This window comes from Bubalus kerabau, chromosome 17, assembly GCF_029407905.1.
Source record: "Bubalus kerabau isolate K-KA32 ecotype Philippines breed swamp buffalo chromosome 17, PCC_UOA_SB_1v2, whole genome shotgun sequence".
Lineage (NCBI taxonomy): Eukaryota > Metazoa > Chordata > Mammalia > Artiodactyla > Bovidae > Bubalus > Bubalus kerabau.
Genome location: NC_073640.1, coordinates 38388882 through 38402698, shown reverse-complemented (window position 1 = coordinate 38402698; position 13817 = coordinate 38388882). Strand labels below are relative to the sequence as shown.

Here is a 13817-nt window from a genome sequence, read left to right as displayed (position 1 = left end):
AGCCCAGAGCATGGCTACTCTGCTTCTTCCGCAGGTGCCGACAGTTTGTGGAGATGGTGAACGGGACTGACAGTGAGGTCCGCAGCTTGAGCTCTCGAAGCCCCAAGTCCCAGGACAGCTACCCTGGCTCCCCCAGCCTCAGCCCCCGACACGGCCCCACTAGTTCCCACACGCACAACACAGGTCAGCCGCTCTCCGGAGGGCTCTGGGAAGAACTGGTGTGGAGAAGCAAGGCCATCCAGACACCCTTCCCCAGGATGGGCTCGGGGCTTGCTGCCGGATGTGGGGGGGATGGGAAACGGGACCACTGCAGTTACTCCCGGGCCCCCGCTGGGCAGCATGCTGGCCCTCCTCTTCTGACCGTCCCCCGGCTTTTAGGAGCAGACAGTCCCAGCTGCAGCAACGGCGTCGCCTCCACCAAGAGCAAACCGAACCACAGTAAATACCCTGCACCCAGCTCCTCCTCGTCCTCGTCATCCTCCTCATCCTCCTCATCTCCCTCCTCAGTGAATTACTCAGAGTCCAACTCTACAGATTCCACCAAGTCCCAGCCCCACAGCAGTACCAGTAACCAGGAGACCAGGTACCTGTTCTGCTCAGCTTCTTCCTCCCGCTCTGTGCCCACTGCAGCCTGTCCTGTGAGCAGCCCCCTGCCCTGTATCCCCAACTTCCCTACCAGCTCTGTGCCTGGAATAGTAGTTGTGGGCCTGCCAGGCCAGGCTTTGGCTCCAGCTTCCCGTCTAGCTCGTGATTCAGCTGCCGCTTCCGTTGGCCCCATCTTTCTCCAGAGGCGCTGGCACTGAGAATGTGGTTGCCTCCAAGGATACCAGGCCTCCCAGAATGCCCCAGGGTCTATACCAAAGGAGTTTTTTCTGGGCTCAGCTCTCAGCCAGACAGTTTGGGCCGGTAGAGGTTGTAGACTGCAGACTGTAGGTGGCTCTCAGCACCCCGGCTTGCTTCAAGGCTGACCTGGGTTTGGCTCCTAGACATACCTGTCATGACTCACTTGCCCTGGTCATTGGGGATCTAGAGGTGCATAGAAGGGGTGTGCCAACTCAGAAGAGGGCCGGGGGGACGAGGGTCACAGAGACAGCATCGGGACTGGAGTGGGAATGAGGTGACAAGCCTCTGGGGATGGCTGGCGTCATAGTAGGGCCCAAGCGTTGGAGCCTGGGAACCTGGGAGCTATCCTTTCATGCCCTTTGGGGACCTCAGTTTATCCACAGCAGCCTGTGGCTGAAGCCTCAATGGAGGCCCACCCAGGCTGCTCCAACCACATTCCCTTAGCCAGCTCCCATCTCCACCCTTCTCCACAGCGACAGTGAGATGGAGATGGAGGCGGAGCATTACCCCAACGGTGTGCTGGAGAGCATGTCCACACGCATCGTCAATGGTGCCTACAAGCACGAGGACCTGCAGACGGATGAGTCCAGCATGGGTAAGGCCGTGCCCTCGCCTGCCCACTGTTCCACAGGTGACCGTGCTCAGTCCCGGTGCCCTCTCCCCTCGGTGGGGGTAGGGGTGGGGCTGGGCAGGCTGATCCACTGCCTCTGTAGCTATCACAAATGGGTGTTTGCGATGGGAGGACCTTGGCCTGCTGCCCAGGCTAGGTTACCGCATTAGTGGCTGGAAGGGGTTGGTGAGAGCAGGTACCCTTATGAACCCCTTGCATCTTGCACAGGGTGGGAGAGGGAAAGCTTCCAAGTCCTGCCTGACCCCTAGACCCTATGCTGGGTAGATTTTGAACAGCTCAGCTCAGGGTGGCCCCCCTGCACCTCTTAGCCCTCGCTTGCCTCCACCAGAAGTGCACTCCCACCCGCATCCCCAACCTAGGTCCTTCTTGCCATGTTCTCTTTGGGGTCCCCACCCTAGTCCTCCCTTGTTTCTTTGTGCCCTCCCAATGTGCCCCCTGCTGGGCTCTGGGTGCAGATGATGGGCATCCGCGGCGGCAGCTCTGCGGGGGCAATCAGGCGGCCACGGAAAGAATTATCCTGTTTGGCCGCGAGTTGCAGGCACTGAGTGAGCAGCTGGGGCGGGAGTACGGCAAGAATTTGGCCCACACGGAGATGCTGCAGGTATGGAGCAAGCCAGGCCTTCGTACAGAATGGGCCCCTGTTTGGTAGTAGGGGGGTGTGGTGACTCTGGGAGGGCACTGGGGGCAGCAGCAATAGGAGAGAGTGAGCTCTAGATAAGACCTCAGTGGGAAATGGGACATCGGGGTATTTTGTGCCTCCCTGACACCATGCAGGGCCCCGTATCCCCCTGGAGCCATGGGGGGTGTTGGTGCGTACCACAGTCCTCTCAGAAGTGCCCTGTTCCTTAGGATGCCTTTAGCCTGCTTGCCTACTCAGACCCCTGGAGCTGCCCAGTTGGCCAGCAGCTTGACCCCATCCAGAGGGAGCCTGTGTGTGCCGCCCTCAACAGCGCCATTTTAGGTAAGTGGTTCTAACGAAAATAGGCTGCCCCAGGAGTGCCTGGGGTGCCCAGTCACCCCTTCCTGTTTGTCCAAATCAGGGCAGCGAACTCTGCCTAGAGGCTGTCTGGTGGCCCGCGGGACTCTTGGGCTCCCATGACAGAACCCTGACCTCCCTCTGCCCAATTGAGTTGGCCAGCTAGATCACAATGGGCCCTAGACTATGACCTGGGCCCAGGCCAGCTCATTGCTCCCAAGAAAGCTAAGGTCCACAGGCTCTTGACAGGGCCATAGCCTGGTGGTTTGGACACACATGGAGGCATATGAACTCTTTCTTCCGAGAGATTCTGTCCACTCCCCCCAGCCTTCTGCTCCCAAAGGAACTTGGACCTGGGCTCAGCCCTGATCAGGGCAGTGATCAGGTCTTGTCTCTTCTCCACAGAGTCTCAGAACCTGCCAAAACAGCCCCCGCTGATGCTCGCCCTGGGCCAGGCATCTGAATGTCTACGGCTCATGGCCCGAGCGGGCCTGGGATCTTGCTCTTTTGCCAGAGTCGACGACTACTTGCACTAGCTGACCACACTGGCTGTCCCCGCCTGGCCCTCCCTCGGCCCCAGGGCTGGAGCAGCCCTGCCCTCCATCGGCACCTGGTGCAGGGACCCAGAAGCCACGGGCAGAGCCCACTCCTCCTGCCTAGCCTCTTCTGTTCCTTTTCTCCCTTTCTTCCTTCCTTTCTTTTTCTCCCACCTTCAGTCTCTCTCTCTCTCTCCCCCCTTCACGTGCAGCGGCCTATGACACAGTATTGGCTGATTACTCTTCATGTAGCGCCTTCTATTTTGAAAAGAGGGGGGTTGTTTTGAGGAAAGGTTGGGGTTTTTTAATCTTTTTTTTTTCCCTCCTCCTGACTGAGCCACCAGTATTTATCTCTGGAGAGTTTGTGCTGAGCTGGTTTCTGCTAATTTAGTGCTGAAGCCTATCCACGTTGGTGATAGCTTATTATTTTCATAAGTAAAAAAAAAAAATGAGATTATATATATAAATATATATATTAAAAAAAGACACAGTATTTATCGTAGTGTTAGTGGTCCAGCACCTCTTGGGTGAGGCTGTCCAGACACCATGTTTTTATTTGAGTCCAACTCATCAAAAAAGAATCATCTCTGTCACCTCAGCCAAGGGATTTCTTTATTTCAGGCTTCCCCTTTGTTGAACCACAGGCCCAGCTGCAGCCTAGGGAAGCCCAGTAGGCTTTGGGAGCCTCATAGTGGGCAGGATAGGCTAAGCTGGTTTGCAGCATCCGAGAGGTGTGGATGCCTAGGCCTCTGAGAGTTGAACTGAGCAGAGAACTGCAGGGCCAAGGGGCCACAGAAGAGATGACTTGGCCCAGGGCTAACAGCAGAGCGAGGGAGGAGAGGGTCCTCGGCCAGCACGCTGTCCCCCATCCTACCCTGCCTCTCACTGCCTGCCTTGACTCACTCTCTCTCTTCCCTTTTCAACATCCCGCCTTTCCTTGTTGTTAAGATGGCCAAATACTTCATTTCCTCTAAATTGATTGCCTGGAAACTACCTGCCTTCAACCTGAGAGCTGCTGTGTGTCAAGCTGCAGGGAGGGAGTCTCCTACCAGGACAGAGGCCCCTGGGCACAGGGGCTGCCTTCTCCCTGCCTGGGTCTTCACCGTCTCTGCACAGCTTGGATGGAATCGACACTTCCTGTTGAGAAGCCAGGACCTTGTGGAGGCAGATTTGTGGACTGCCAGTCGCCAGAGTGGATGGAACCTTGGACCCCCCCAGGCCAAGCCTCACTGTAGCTGTGCCAGGCAGCTCAGTTTGTGCAGTTTGGCCCCAGTCATTCTTAGTAAAGACTGTTATGAGTGTTTGCTGGCCAGAGGAAGGGACCTCATGGGCTTGACAGATGTCCTACTGTCCATGTCCAACGGATCTTCACAGCTAGTGTCAGAAACCGTCTTAGTACTGCCATCAGGGAATCAGGAGAGGAAGGGCTAAGATGGCGGCCAGGACTTGAGCAGGCTATCTGTGGAGAGGACTGACCGCCCAAGGGAAGGAAAGGGAGGTGCCCTCCCAGAGGAGCAGGAGGAAGGCCAGGATTTCCCCATCTGCTTCACAATGGGAGGGAATGCACAGACAGCCCCTGCTAAGGGGCAAGGTCGGAAGTCAAGCTTCTAGTCCCTGCCTGGATCTGGGCTCTCCATCAGTGCATACTGGAATGGTTGGAATGGCCTGAGGTGCCCACTGGGACTTGCTGGGCCTACAGCTGAACAAGAGAAATAATTGAGTTGGACTAAATGCTGGTGATGGGGTCAGGGCCTTTGGCTCTGTGCTCCCTCAGAATTCTGTCCTGGGACACAATCCTGAAGGTTGCTGCTTTTTCTTGGTCCCCACTGGGGCCCTGGCTGGCAGCCCAGAGACCACAAACCATCAGAAAGGTGGTGTCCTGTCTGTGAAGGAAATTCATCCTCTGCAAACCTGGGAATGCCCAGCTCCCAAACCAAGGGGTTGGAAAAATCAGGCTGTTAAAATGGTCGGAAGCACTCAGGACTGGGAATTAAAACCAGAGGCTTTTGCAATTGGAATGAAGTTCAGAGACCATCTACTCCACCAATCCTCTCCTCTTATAGATAAGGAAACAGGCCCAGGAGATTAAGTGACTCAACATATGGGGGCAGAACTGGGACTAAGCTCATCCCTGTGGCTTGGACACTGTTTAGGCCTAAAGCTGAATGGCAGGCAAGGGATTAGGCTGGTGAGGCCTCCAGCAATGTCTGAGCAGCTGGTACCTTCAGGGGTGTGTCAGGGGTGGGGATGGGTGCCTGGGCTTGGGTTGTGGAGCGGCTGAGAGGGCCCCGGAGGGCTCAGGACAGCTGTGTGCTGCTCGGGGTTGGGTGTCCGCCTGGCTCACGCTCAGTGCCCACGGCCACCTCCCCATTTTCTGTGCCTTATCTCACTGTTTCAGCTGAGTCCAAGTTGTTTACTCTGTTCCTCTCCAGAGGGGCACTGTGTCCCAGTTGGACAGCTCACCTTTGGGACATTAGCCTTTGCCCCACAAGCCGTGGAGAGGACCAAAATCAAGCTGCTTGAGCCCACTGTCTTGCTGATAGTCCAGGCCTGCCTGCCAACCAGCGGAGCCCCTGCTGCACACCCAGTCCTACCAGCCTACTTCCAGGAGCCGAGAGTGGGGAAGGCACCTGGGAGGAGTCCTGGTGAAGAGCTGGACTTCAGCCAAGGAGGCAGGAGGAAGACCTGGGTCTTTTGGGTCGTTCAACTCTGGGGGAGCAGCCTTTCCCTCTTACCTTTTCCTCTTGTTCCACCAAATGGTCGCTGTTTTCCAGAGCAGAAACTGGCGGATACACAATGATAGCCAGAACCCCTGTTCCTCACCCACCTGGGTCTGTAGCTGGACGTGGGCTGGCAGAACAGGGACACCAAGAGATGGAGAAGGGGGCTTCCCAGCCTCCAGCAACTTCCTAGCCCATAAGCAAGCACAAAGATGAGGCAGAGATCTGTCAGAGCTGAAAGTTCCTTTGGTTGCTCACAACTCAGGTATGCACACCGTGTGGCAGCTGGGCAGCAGAGCCCTACTTGACCGCAAGTCCCGTGCACCCAGACCTGTGGCCAGATTGTGGACTCTGGCTGCCTCAGGCGCCACCTCTTTGCATAGGGTTCTCCTCCATTAGTAACTACAGCCGACTCAGACATCCTCCACATTGTGCACACTGGTTCTGCCTTTGTCCTCGCAAGTTGATACTTGGCATTAGCATGAAACTTGTGGGTGTGGGAGGGTTTAGAGAGAATTCTAACACAAAACATCCTATTAAATTGTACTTGAGAGATGAAAAAACTCCTGTTGTATTTTGACAGAATTATTTTTATTAAAATATACATCCATGAGCAGTCATGAGTGTCTGGTCTCTGTTGTGAGTCTTACTGGGATTGAACCATCCCTAATGTAACACAGGTGTCCTGGAAAGCTTGGCCCCTTCCCAGTTCATTTGTTGGGAGTCTCCAGGGCCTTGGTGTCTCCTCAAGGACCCTCAAGACTTTTGCAAGACCCCAAAGAACATAGGTACTCAAGCTTTTGATTCTCTCCTGCGAAACGGCCTTCATCCGAAACAACAAGTAGCAAATTCAAAAAGGTGGGCCATAAGACCTCCTCTCCTCAAAATAAGATATTTATTCACTTATTTGGCTGTGCCAGGTCTTAGTTTCGGCAATCAAGATCTTTGCTGTGGCACACCGTCTGCCTAGTTGTGGTGCACGGGCTCCAAAGCACATGGGTTTCACTGCCCCATGGCATGTGGGATCTTAGTGATTGAACCTGAGTCCGCTGCATTGCAAGGAGGATTCTTAACCATTAGACCACTAGGGAAGTCCGCAAATAAGATGTTAATACATTCCAAATATGCTCACTTCAGACACTGGACAGAAAGAACTCTGAGGGGTATCAAAATTAGCTTCCTTTCAGTCCAAGGGAAAAACTCATGCTGAAAAATCAGTTTGGGTGACCCTGTGAAATTAACCTTTCTCAGCTTCAGTTTCCCCATTAACATGGTTAATTCTGCTACCCCATGGTAATAGAGGATTATAGCATGCATAGAGCAGGGCTTGGCAATCAGAGAAAGAACATATATGACTGCCCTGCCTCCATGAGGATGCCCCCTGGTGTGACAGTCCTGCTCCTGCCTCAAGCTGCCTGCTCTGCCCACAAGGCACCAGGATTTTATGCAGAGGAGGGATAAAATAGATGCTTCTGTTCACTTGGAGGTAAGATTAGAAGCAAAGAAAAGGCCAAGGTCAAAAACAAGAAGGTAGGTTTGAGAAATATTTAGCGGATGTTAGCACAACAGGAAATGGCAACCCACTCCAGTGTTCTTGCCTGGAGAATCCCAGGGATGGGGGAGCCTGGTGGGCTGCCATCTATGGGGTCGCACAGAGTCGAATACGACTGACGTGACTTAGTAGTAGTAGCACCACAGGATGAGTGACCCGATGTGAGGGAGATTAGCAAGAGACAAGGCAGTTGCATGCAAGATAATACAGGGAACCGGTCGGTGGTGGCTAAGTCACAGGCGTGAGGAGGTTTGCTGGAGAGCATATAAACCCGTATCTCAGACAGACATGTTTCCTGGAACTGGAAAAGGATTCTGTGCCCTAGTAAACAGCAAAAACTGTCATGGATGCTCCGAGTAAACATCACCTGCTAATTAAAAGCTCTAAAAATTCTGTCTTAAGATGTGTAGCTTAATCCAGCATTTTCCAAACTTGCATTACTACAGAATGTTTCACTCAAGGCCATTTTACAGGACTTTCAGGGAAAAGCTTCTCGCTTCCCGGCCTTTTGGCTAAGATCAAGTGTAGTATGGGGGTTTCCCAGGTGGCAGAGTGGTAAAGAACCCGCCTGCTAATGCAGGGGATGCGAGAGACTGCAATTTGGATCCCTGGGTCGGGAAGATTCCCCTAGAGTAGGAAATGGCAAACTGCTCCAATACTCTTGCCTGAAGAATTCCTTGGACAGAGGAGCCTGGTGGGCTAGAGTCCATGGGGTTGCAAAGAGTCAGACACCACTGAACGACTGCGCAAAGGGAAAAGCTAGTGTAGAAGGAAAAGTGGAGTATTAGATTAAGCACAAATGTCCTGGTTCCATAAGTAAAGCCACAGTAAATTCACTTCCCTCCAGACACATTTCCAGCACAGCTTGTTTTATACTAAGGTTTATAGGTTATTTTCACTGCTCTAGCGGACAGTCTGGTGAAACAAAGGGTAGTCTCATTACAAAGTCGTATTTATTGGGGGGGAAAACCGGTTCCAGTAAAGAGATCAAGGGGCACTGAGGCCGCAGTCTTGAAAAACACTGACATGTAAGCACAACCAAAGAACACCCAGAAGAGGCGCCCAGATACGCACGAAAAGCGAGTCTTTAGGAGTCAGAAAGCCGGGAAGTCCGGCGACTTCGAGAGACATGCTGTTCTGCAAAGATAGATTAGTCATCCAGCAGCCGACTTTCCTTCATTCCGAGACAACCAAGGCCCACCACAGTACTCAGAATCTCCTTGCTCTTCCAGCCAGGCGACCGACCGGAAAAGAGCCTAGGGTGGGGAACCGTCGCCTCCACCGCCGGAAACGAATGACCAGGGCTTCCAGCCAGACAGCTTTACCTCCGCCCGGAGCCAGTGAGCATGCGTAGCTCCTGGACACGGCCCCTCCCAGCGCTGGTCCTCCCCAGTCATGGAGCATGCGCACACTTCCCGCCGTCCCGCCCCTGCTTTTCCAGAGACCCCGGTTCCTTAGAAACCAGGCGGCGCGTTCCCGGTGGCGGCGCGCTAGATTCCGGGGCCCGAGCGTCCCTGCAAGCCTCCCTCACGCAGCACCAGCGGCTGCCGAGACCCGTCCGGGCCCATGGTTTCCAGGGCGGCGCAGGGCGGGGGATGCCAGCGTGCCAGGTGAGAGACGGCCCGCGACTGCGGGTGAGGATGTAGAAGGGCATGGCGCGGCGGCGAGCGGGCGCTGGCCGGGCCTCCTCGGCGGGGATACGCTGCGCAGGGGCTGGAGGGGGCCGTTCTAACTGCCAGCGCGGGCTCGGAGTTCGGGAGTCGCCCCGGAGTTGGTCCTCTCACCTCAGAGATAGGACCTGCAAGTTTGGTCGTAGAATTGTAGAATTTTGGCTCCTGGAAGGACGTTGGCCATAACCCATCCCTTTACTGGACGCGAAAACCTAGGCTCCCCTGTCCGTTGCCGACCAGCACCCCTTACCTGTGAGGACCGCTGCTTTGTGGCTAAGGATGTGAGGTATGGGAACCTCAGACAAAGGGCCCGCGGCGTAGCTGGTCCATCGTCTTTCACAGTGAGAAGGGACCTGAGGTGACATGTCTTTATTTAAGGAAAGAGAGTTCAGGTGGCAGGTGGGAGAAGGGACACTCCAGAAGGTGCGGGTGGCTCAGCCAGTCCCGGCGTATCCACTGGCCACATCTCTCTCGGCCTGGCTTACCTCTGAAGCTCAAGAAGGAAGCAGATGAACTTGCGGAGACAAAAGGTGAGGTGAAGTATTCTCAAGGCATTATCACATGAATGGTGAGGGAGAAAGAGGGGTCCTGGAGATCAGGACTTGTGAATGGTTGTGTGAAGCGTTTATTGCAGAATCTAAAGAACCAGACAGGAATAGAAAAGTTTAAAGCTGCCTTGGAGAAACACCAAGGAAGATTATAAACGTTATTTGTCTTCAGCGTTCTCACGGTGTCATTGCTGAGGGCAGGACACGGTAGGAAGGAAGTGGTGACTTTTGATCCAGAGCCTGGTGGCGCAGGGCTCAGAGGACCTTTGAAGCTATGGGGCACAAAGGTTGGAGATGGAAGAGCCCTGAATCTGTGACCCTTCAGTTGAAAGGAACAACTGTTTAAATTAGGAAAGACATTTCATGTGTTACTGTGATATGGAGAAGATGGAAGTTAGAGAATCTAAATACATTCTTGATAAGGAAACTCCTTTCCTTCTGAAAAGCTACACCAGGGAACAAGAGTTTTAAGGCCATCCATTTTACAGAAAATATGCAAAAGTTACTGCTTTTGGACTAGGGTTTTTAGCAGACAGTTCTGTTGGATGAATGGGCTTCCCTGGTGGCTCAGACCTTAAAGAATCTGCCTGCAGTGTGGGAGACACAACTTCAATCCCTGGGTGGTGAAGATCCCCCTGGAGAAGAGAATGCCTATCCACTTCTGTATTCTTGCCTGGAGAACTCCATGGACAGTGGAGTCTGGTGGGCTACAGTCCATGGGGTTGCATAGGGTCAGATATAACTGTGAGACTAACACTTTAACTTTTTTTTTTTGGGTGGGAGGACCCCCCCCACCCCCCACCCCATGCACACACACACAGTTTTTACAGTTTAAAGCTTCTGTTGTGAGAGGCTTTCCCATACCACCTGGTTGTCCTACTTTTCCTGTAGAATGAGTACTTTGGATCTGATCTGTTATTTTTACTTGCTGGGAAAATTCAAATATGTGATTTCTGTAGTAACACTGGAACCCACTAGAAGTAGAATTAGCAGTCAGAATCTAAAATATGGCACAAATGAACCTATCTGCAAAATAGAAACAGATTCTCATAGAGATCAGACTTGTGGTTGGCATGGGGGAGGAGAAAAAGGAGGGATGGACTGGGAATTTGGGGTTGGTAGAGGCAAACTATTATATTTAGAATGGATAAACTACAAGGCCCCACTGCATAGCACAGGGAACTATATCCAAACTCATGGAATAAATTGTAATGGAAAAGAATTTTAAAGAATGTGTATATGTGTGAAACTGAGTCACTTTGCTGTACAGCAGAGACTGGCACAACATTGTAAATCAACTGTACTTCAGTAAAAAAAAATTTAAATTTTAAAAAGGGAAGGCAGTTAGAGGAGCAAGGTCATGAGGCAAGGAGCGGTAGTTTTGCAGCCGCCATTTCTTCCGCCTCCGGTCTCTGGATCTTTTGTAGAGCGTCCAACAGCGCTATGTTGGGACAGAGCATCCGGAGGTTCACAACCTCAGTGGTTCGTCGGAGCCACTATGAGGAGGGTCCAGGGAAGAATATACTATTTTCAGTGGAAAACAAGTGGAGATTACTAGCTATGATGACTTTGTTCTTTGGGTCTGGATTTGCTGCACCTTTCTTTATCGTCAGACACCAACTGCTTAAAAAGTAATCCATGAGACAGATAGGAAGAGGAGCATATTAAGAGGTGCAGTCTCTTAAAAGGATCAGTCCCTTGAACTCAGCATCCTAGATGTTTGTAAATAAACTTATAGCATTAAAAAATAAATAAATAAATAAAAAGGGAAGAAAGTAGTCTCCCAAAAGACATAAAGATTTGTAATATGGGGAAAAGAAATGTGTGATTTTTAAAAGGTGGCCTGTGATTCTAATCATCAAAGTCAGTTTGGCACTTGATAAAACTAATTTCCACTGTATATTTGAAATGGCAGCAGGTTTTTTTCCCCCTTCAGAGTGATAAGAGAAGATGCATTGAAACTATGATAATGTTAATAGATTAAATTAGTTTTTTAAGAAAGCTTTGTTCTTCTCTTGCTCATAAATCAGTGCCGGCCCATAACTGTGGATATTATGGCTGTACATTTTATTGACTTTTCTTCTATCTCTGGAAATACTTGTATAAATAACTCAAGAGAGAAGGGTATATGATCTGGGGGAAACATTGGCACTGTTAACCAAATCCTGTCAGAAAAGCTTTGTGAAAATCATTGTATTCTATGTAGAAACCCTCATTACGCTAGCATTGGCCCACATAGAAGACAGACAAGTAGGCCAAAATCCAAGTAGGATGGAAGGGAGCAATTACCATCTGTAGTGCTGGAGAGGGTGTGGGAGGGTGCTTTGAATGTCAGTACAAATACTTCCTTGAATGAGCATTTGGAGAAGATATGGCTTAAATGTGGTGAGTGTGCCCTATGGATGTGTATGCATTATTTCAGCCCCTATAATCAGAAGGAGACTTATTTTCAGATAAGAAAGATGGGCATACAGACTCTCAAAGTGTTTCTTCATCACTATGGCAGTGAACTTTTGACAAATAATTGCTTAACATCCATTCCATTTTCTGGGGCAGCTGAGGGCAGTTATCAAATCTGGCCTGTAATAAAGTAATCAACAGTATTTAACAGGCTAACTTACCAGATAAACCACTAATGCTAACAGGATTTACTTTCTCTGAACTGATTCTCTGTTTATACAATAAGAGGAGAAATGAAATGGGGGCACAGTGTGATCTGATATGGGAGGTTGTAATATAAAGTTGGTGTTCACAGAACATAAGAATCAGTGACCAGTCACTTAGAAGCAGGAGAGGAGTCCTTCTGATGCCTAGTAAGTCACTCATGTGTATATATAATAGGAGTTTCAATCTAGGATAAATCCACTATTGAAATCAGACAGTGTCTAGGAAAAAATTGGAGGTTTTGCTGTTTTTGAGAATTCATATGCTGTATAGTAGTAGGACATTATTTTTCTTTTTTGGGGGGAGGACCTCTCATATTTCTCTTTTTTTTAGTTAGTTTATTTATTTTTGGTTGTGCTGGGTCTTCATTGCTACCCATGGGCTTTCGCTAGTTGGGGTGAGCGAGGGCTGCTCTTCGTTGCGGTGCACAGGCTTCTCATTGCTGTGGCCTCTCTTGTTGCAGAGCACAGGCTCTAGTTGTGTGGGCTTCTGTAGTTTGAGCACATAGGCTTAGAAGTAGTGGCGCACGGGCCCTGGTGCCCTGAGGCATGTGGAATCCTCCTGGACCAGGGATCAAACCCACGTCCTCTGCATTGGCAGGCAGACTCCCATGCACTGTATCACCAGGGAAGTCCCAGTACACTGTATACGAGTCCCAGGACATACATACAAAAAAAGCAGCTTTGTATAAGTAAACTTCAAGAAAGCCTAAGAGTCCAAATTACTTGGAAATTTAGATGTCAGGTGTTTTTAAAAGTGAGGAATGAAAGATAATTCAAATAAGGTTGGGCTTGTGAAAATCAAAATGGAAAAAAGGTGCTGAGAAAAACCTGAGAACAGACGTTCTAGCACACTAACATTCACTCATGAATTAGCCATCAGGTCAGGAATAGCTCGTTAATGTACCATCTCTTTAAATCCAGACAAAGGAAGTGACAAAGGGAGTAAATATTTCAGTTGCATGATGATGGGAATGAACACTTAGGAAGTAGGATTAAACATTAAGAAGGAAGGAGTATTCCTGCATTACTTACATACAGTCAAACCCTGCCCTTAACATGTGCTCTTTAGTTCCCGTTCCTAGAGGAGGAGCTGCGAGCAGTGCCTTTGTCCTAGGTTCTGTTAGTTTCCAAGGTTCCCAGTGACAAAATGCCGCATCTCTTTGGGATCCAGGATTGCCGTGGCGATAGCTCCGGCTCCCCACCACCTCCCAGAGCCATTCCCAGAAGCATCTGTAAGGGTTCCTGTCTGTCTGCTACCGTGAAAGATTAGGAATGAAGGCTTTGAGGAGTGGAAACGAAGTACTGAGTACAGTCTTCCTTCCTGGCCTGGGATAACTGTGCTCCTCCCCAACTGTCAACTTTCACTTTCTCATGAGAATAGATAATTCCAAAATATAACGGGAAGTACTTCCTACTTGGCTTTGAGATTTACTGTATCGCTTTACAATCTCAAAATCTTCATTATTTCTTTCAGAATTATATTTTTGCTTAGAATGCTAATGCTAGGCAAATCATGTAATTGTTGTTTTAGTTGCTAAGTCATGTCCAACTCTTGCGGCCCCATGGACTGTAGACCACCGGGCTCCTCAGGCTTTCCAAGGCAAGAAGACTAGAATGGGTTGCCATTTCCTTCTCCAGGGGTCTTCCTGACCCAGGTATTGAACCTGAGTCTCCT

General features: G+C 50.7%; 3 protein-coding genes across 6 annotated transcripts in view; all 3 read left to right on the top strand.

Annotated features, from left to right (window-relative positions):
- Window positions 1-6324, top strand: part of RANBP10 (RAN binding protein 10) — a 60417-nt gene extending 54093 nt beyond the window's left edge. Inside the window, exons 9-14 of one of the 2 annotated variants that reach the window (XM_055554400.1) lie at window positions 35-183; window positions 379-583; window positions 1317-1438; window positions 1930-2075; window positions 2324-2435; window positions 2856-6324. In XM_055554400.1, the coding sequence (XP_055410375.1) occupies window positions 35-183; window positions 379-583; window positions 1317-1438; window positions 1930-2075; window positions 2324-2435; window positions 2856-2986 (865 nt within the window). In that variant the 3' untranslated portion in view covers window positions 2987-6324. Of the gene's footprint in view, window positions 1-34; window positions 184-378; window positions 584-1316; window positions 1475-1929; window positions 2076-2323; window positions 2436-2855 lie in introns of both variants that reach the window. The other variant, XM_055554399.1, reaches the window with a different exon arrangement.
- Window positions 6325-8646: 2322 nt separating this feature from the next.
- Window positions 8647-13817, top strand: part of GFOD2 (Gfo/Idh/MocA-like oxidoreductase domain containing 2) — a 39856-nt gene continuing 34685 nt past the window's right edge. For 2 of the 3 annotated variants that reach the window (XM_055552400.1, XM_055552401.1), the window contains exon 1: window positions 8647-8868. The gene's annotated coding sequence lies outside the window, so the exon portion shown is untranslated. Of the gene's footprint in view, window positions 8869-8928; window positions 9459-13817 lie in introns of those variants that run through there. The other variant, XM_055552404.1, reaches the window with a different exon arrangement.
- LOC129631421 (cytochrome c oxidase subunit 7C, mitochondrial-like) lies at window positions 10796-11242 on the top strand. Its single transcript, XM_055552406.1, has one exon. It carries the CDS (start codon window positions 10920-10922, stop codon window positions 11109-11111), a length of 192 nt encoding a protein of 63 aa, XP_055408381.1. The 5' UTR covers window positions 10796-10919; the 3' UTR covers window positions 11112-11242.

Coding starts and splice junctions, on each gene's coding strand:
- LOC129631421 (XM_055552406.1), top strand. CDS start 10,920: ATGTTGGGACAGAGCATCCGGAGGTTCACAACCTCAGTGGTTCGTCGG.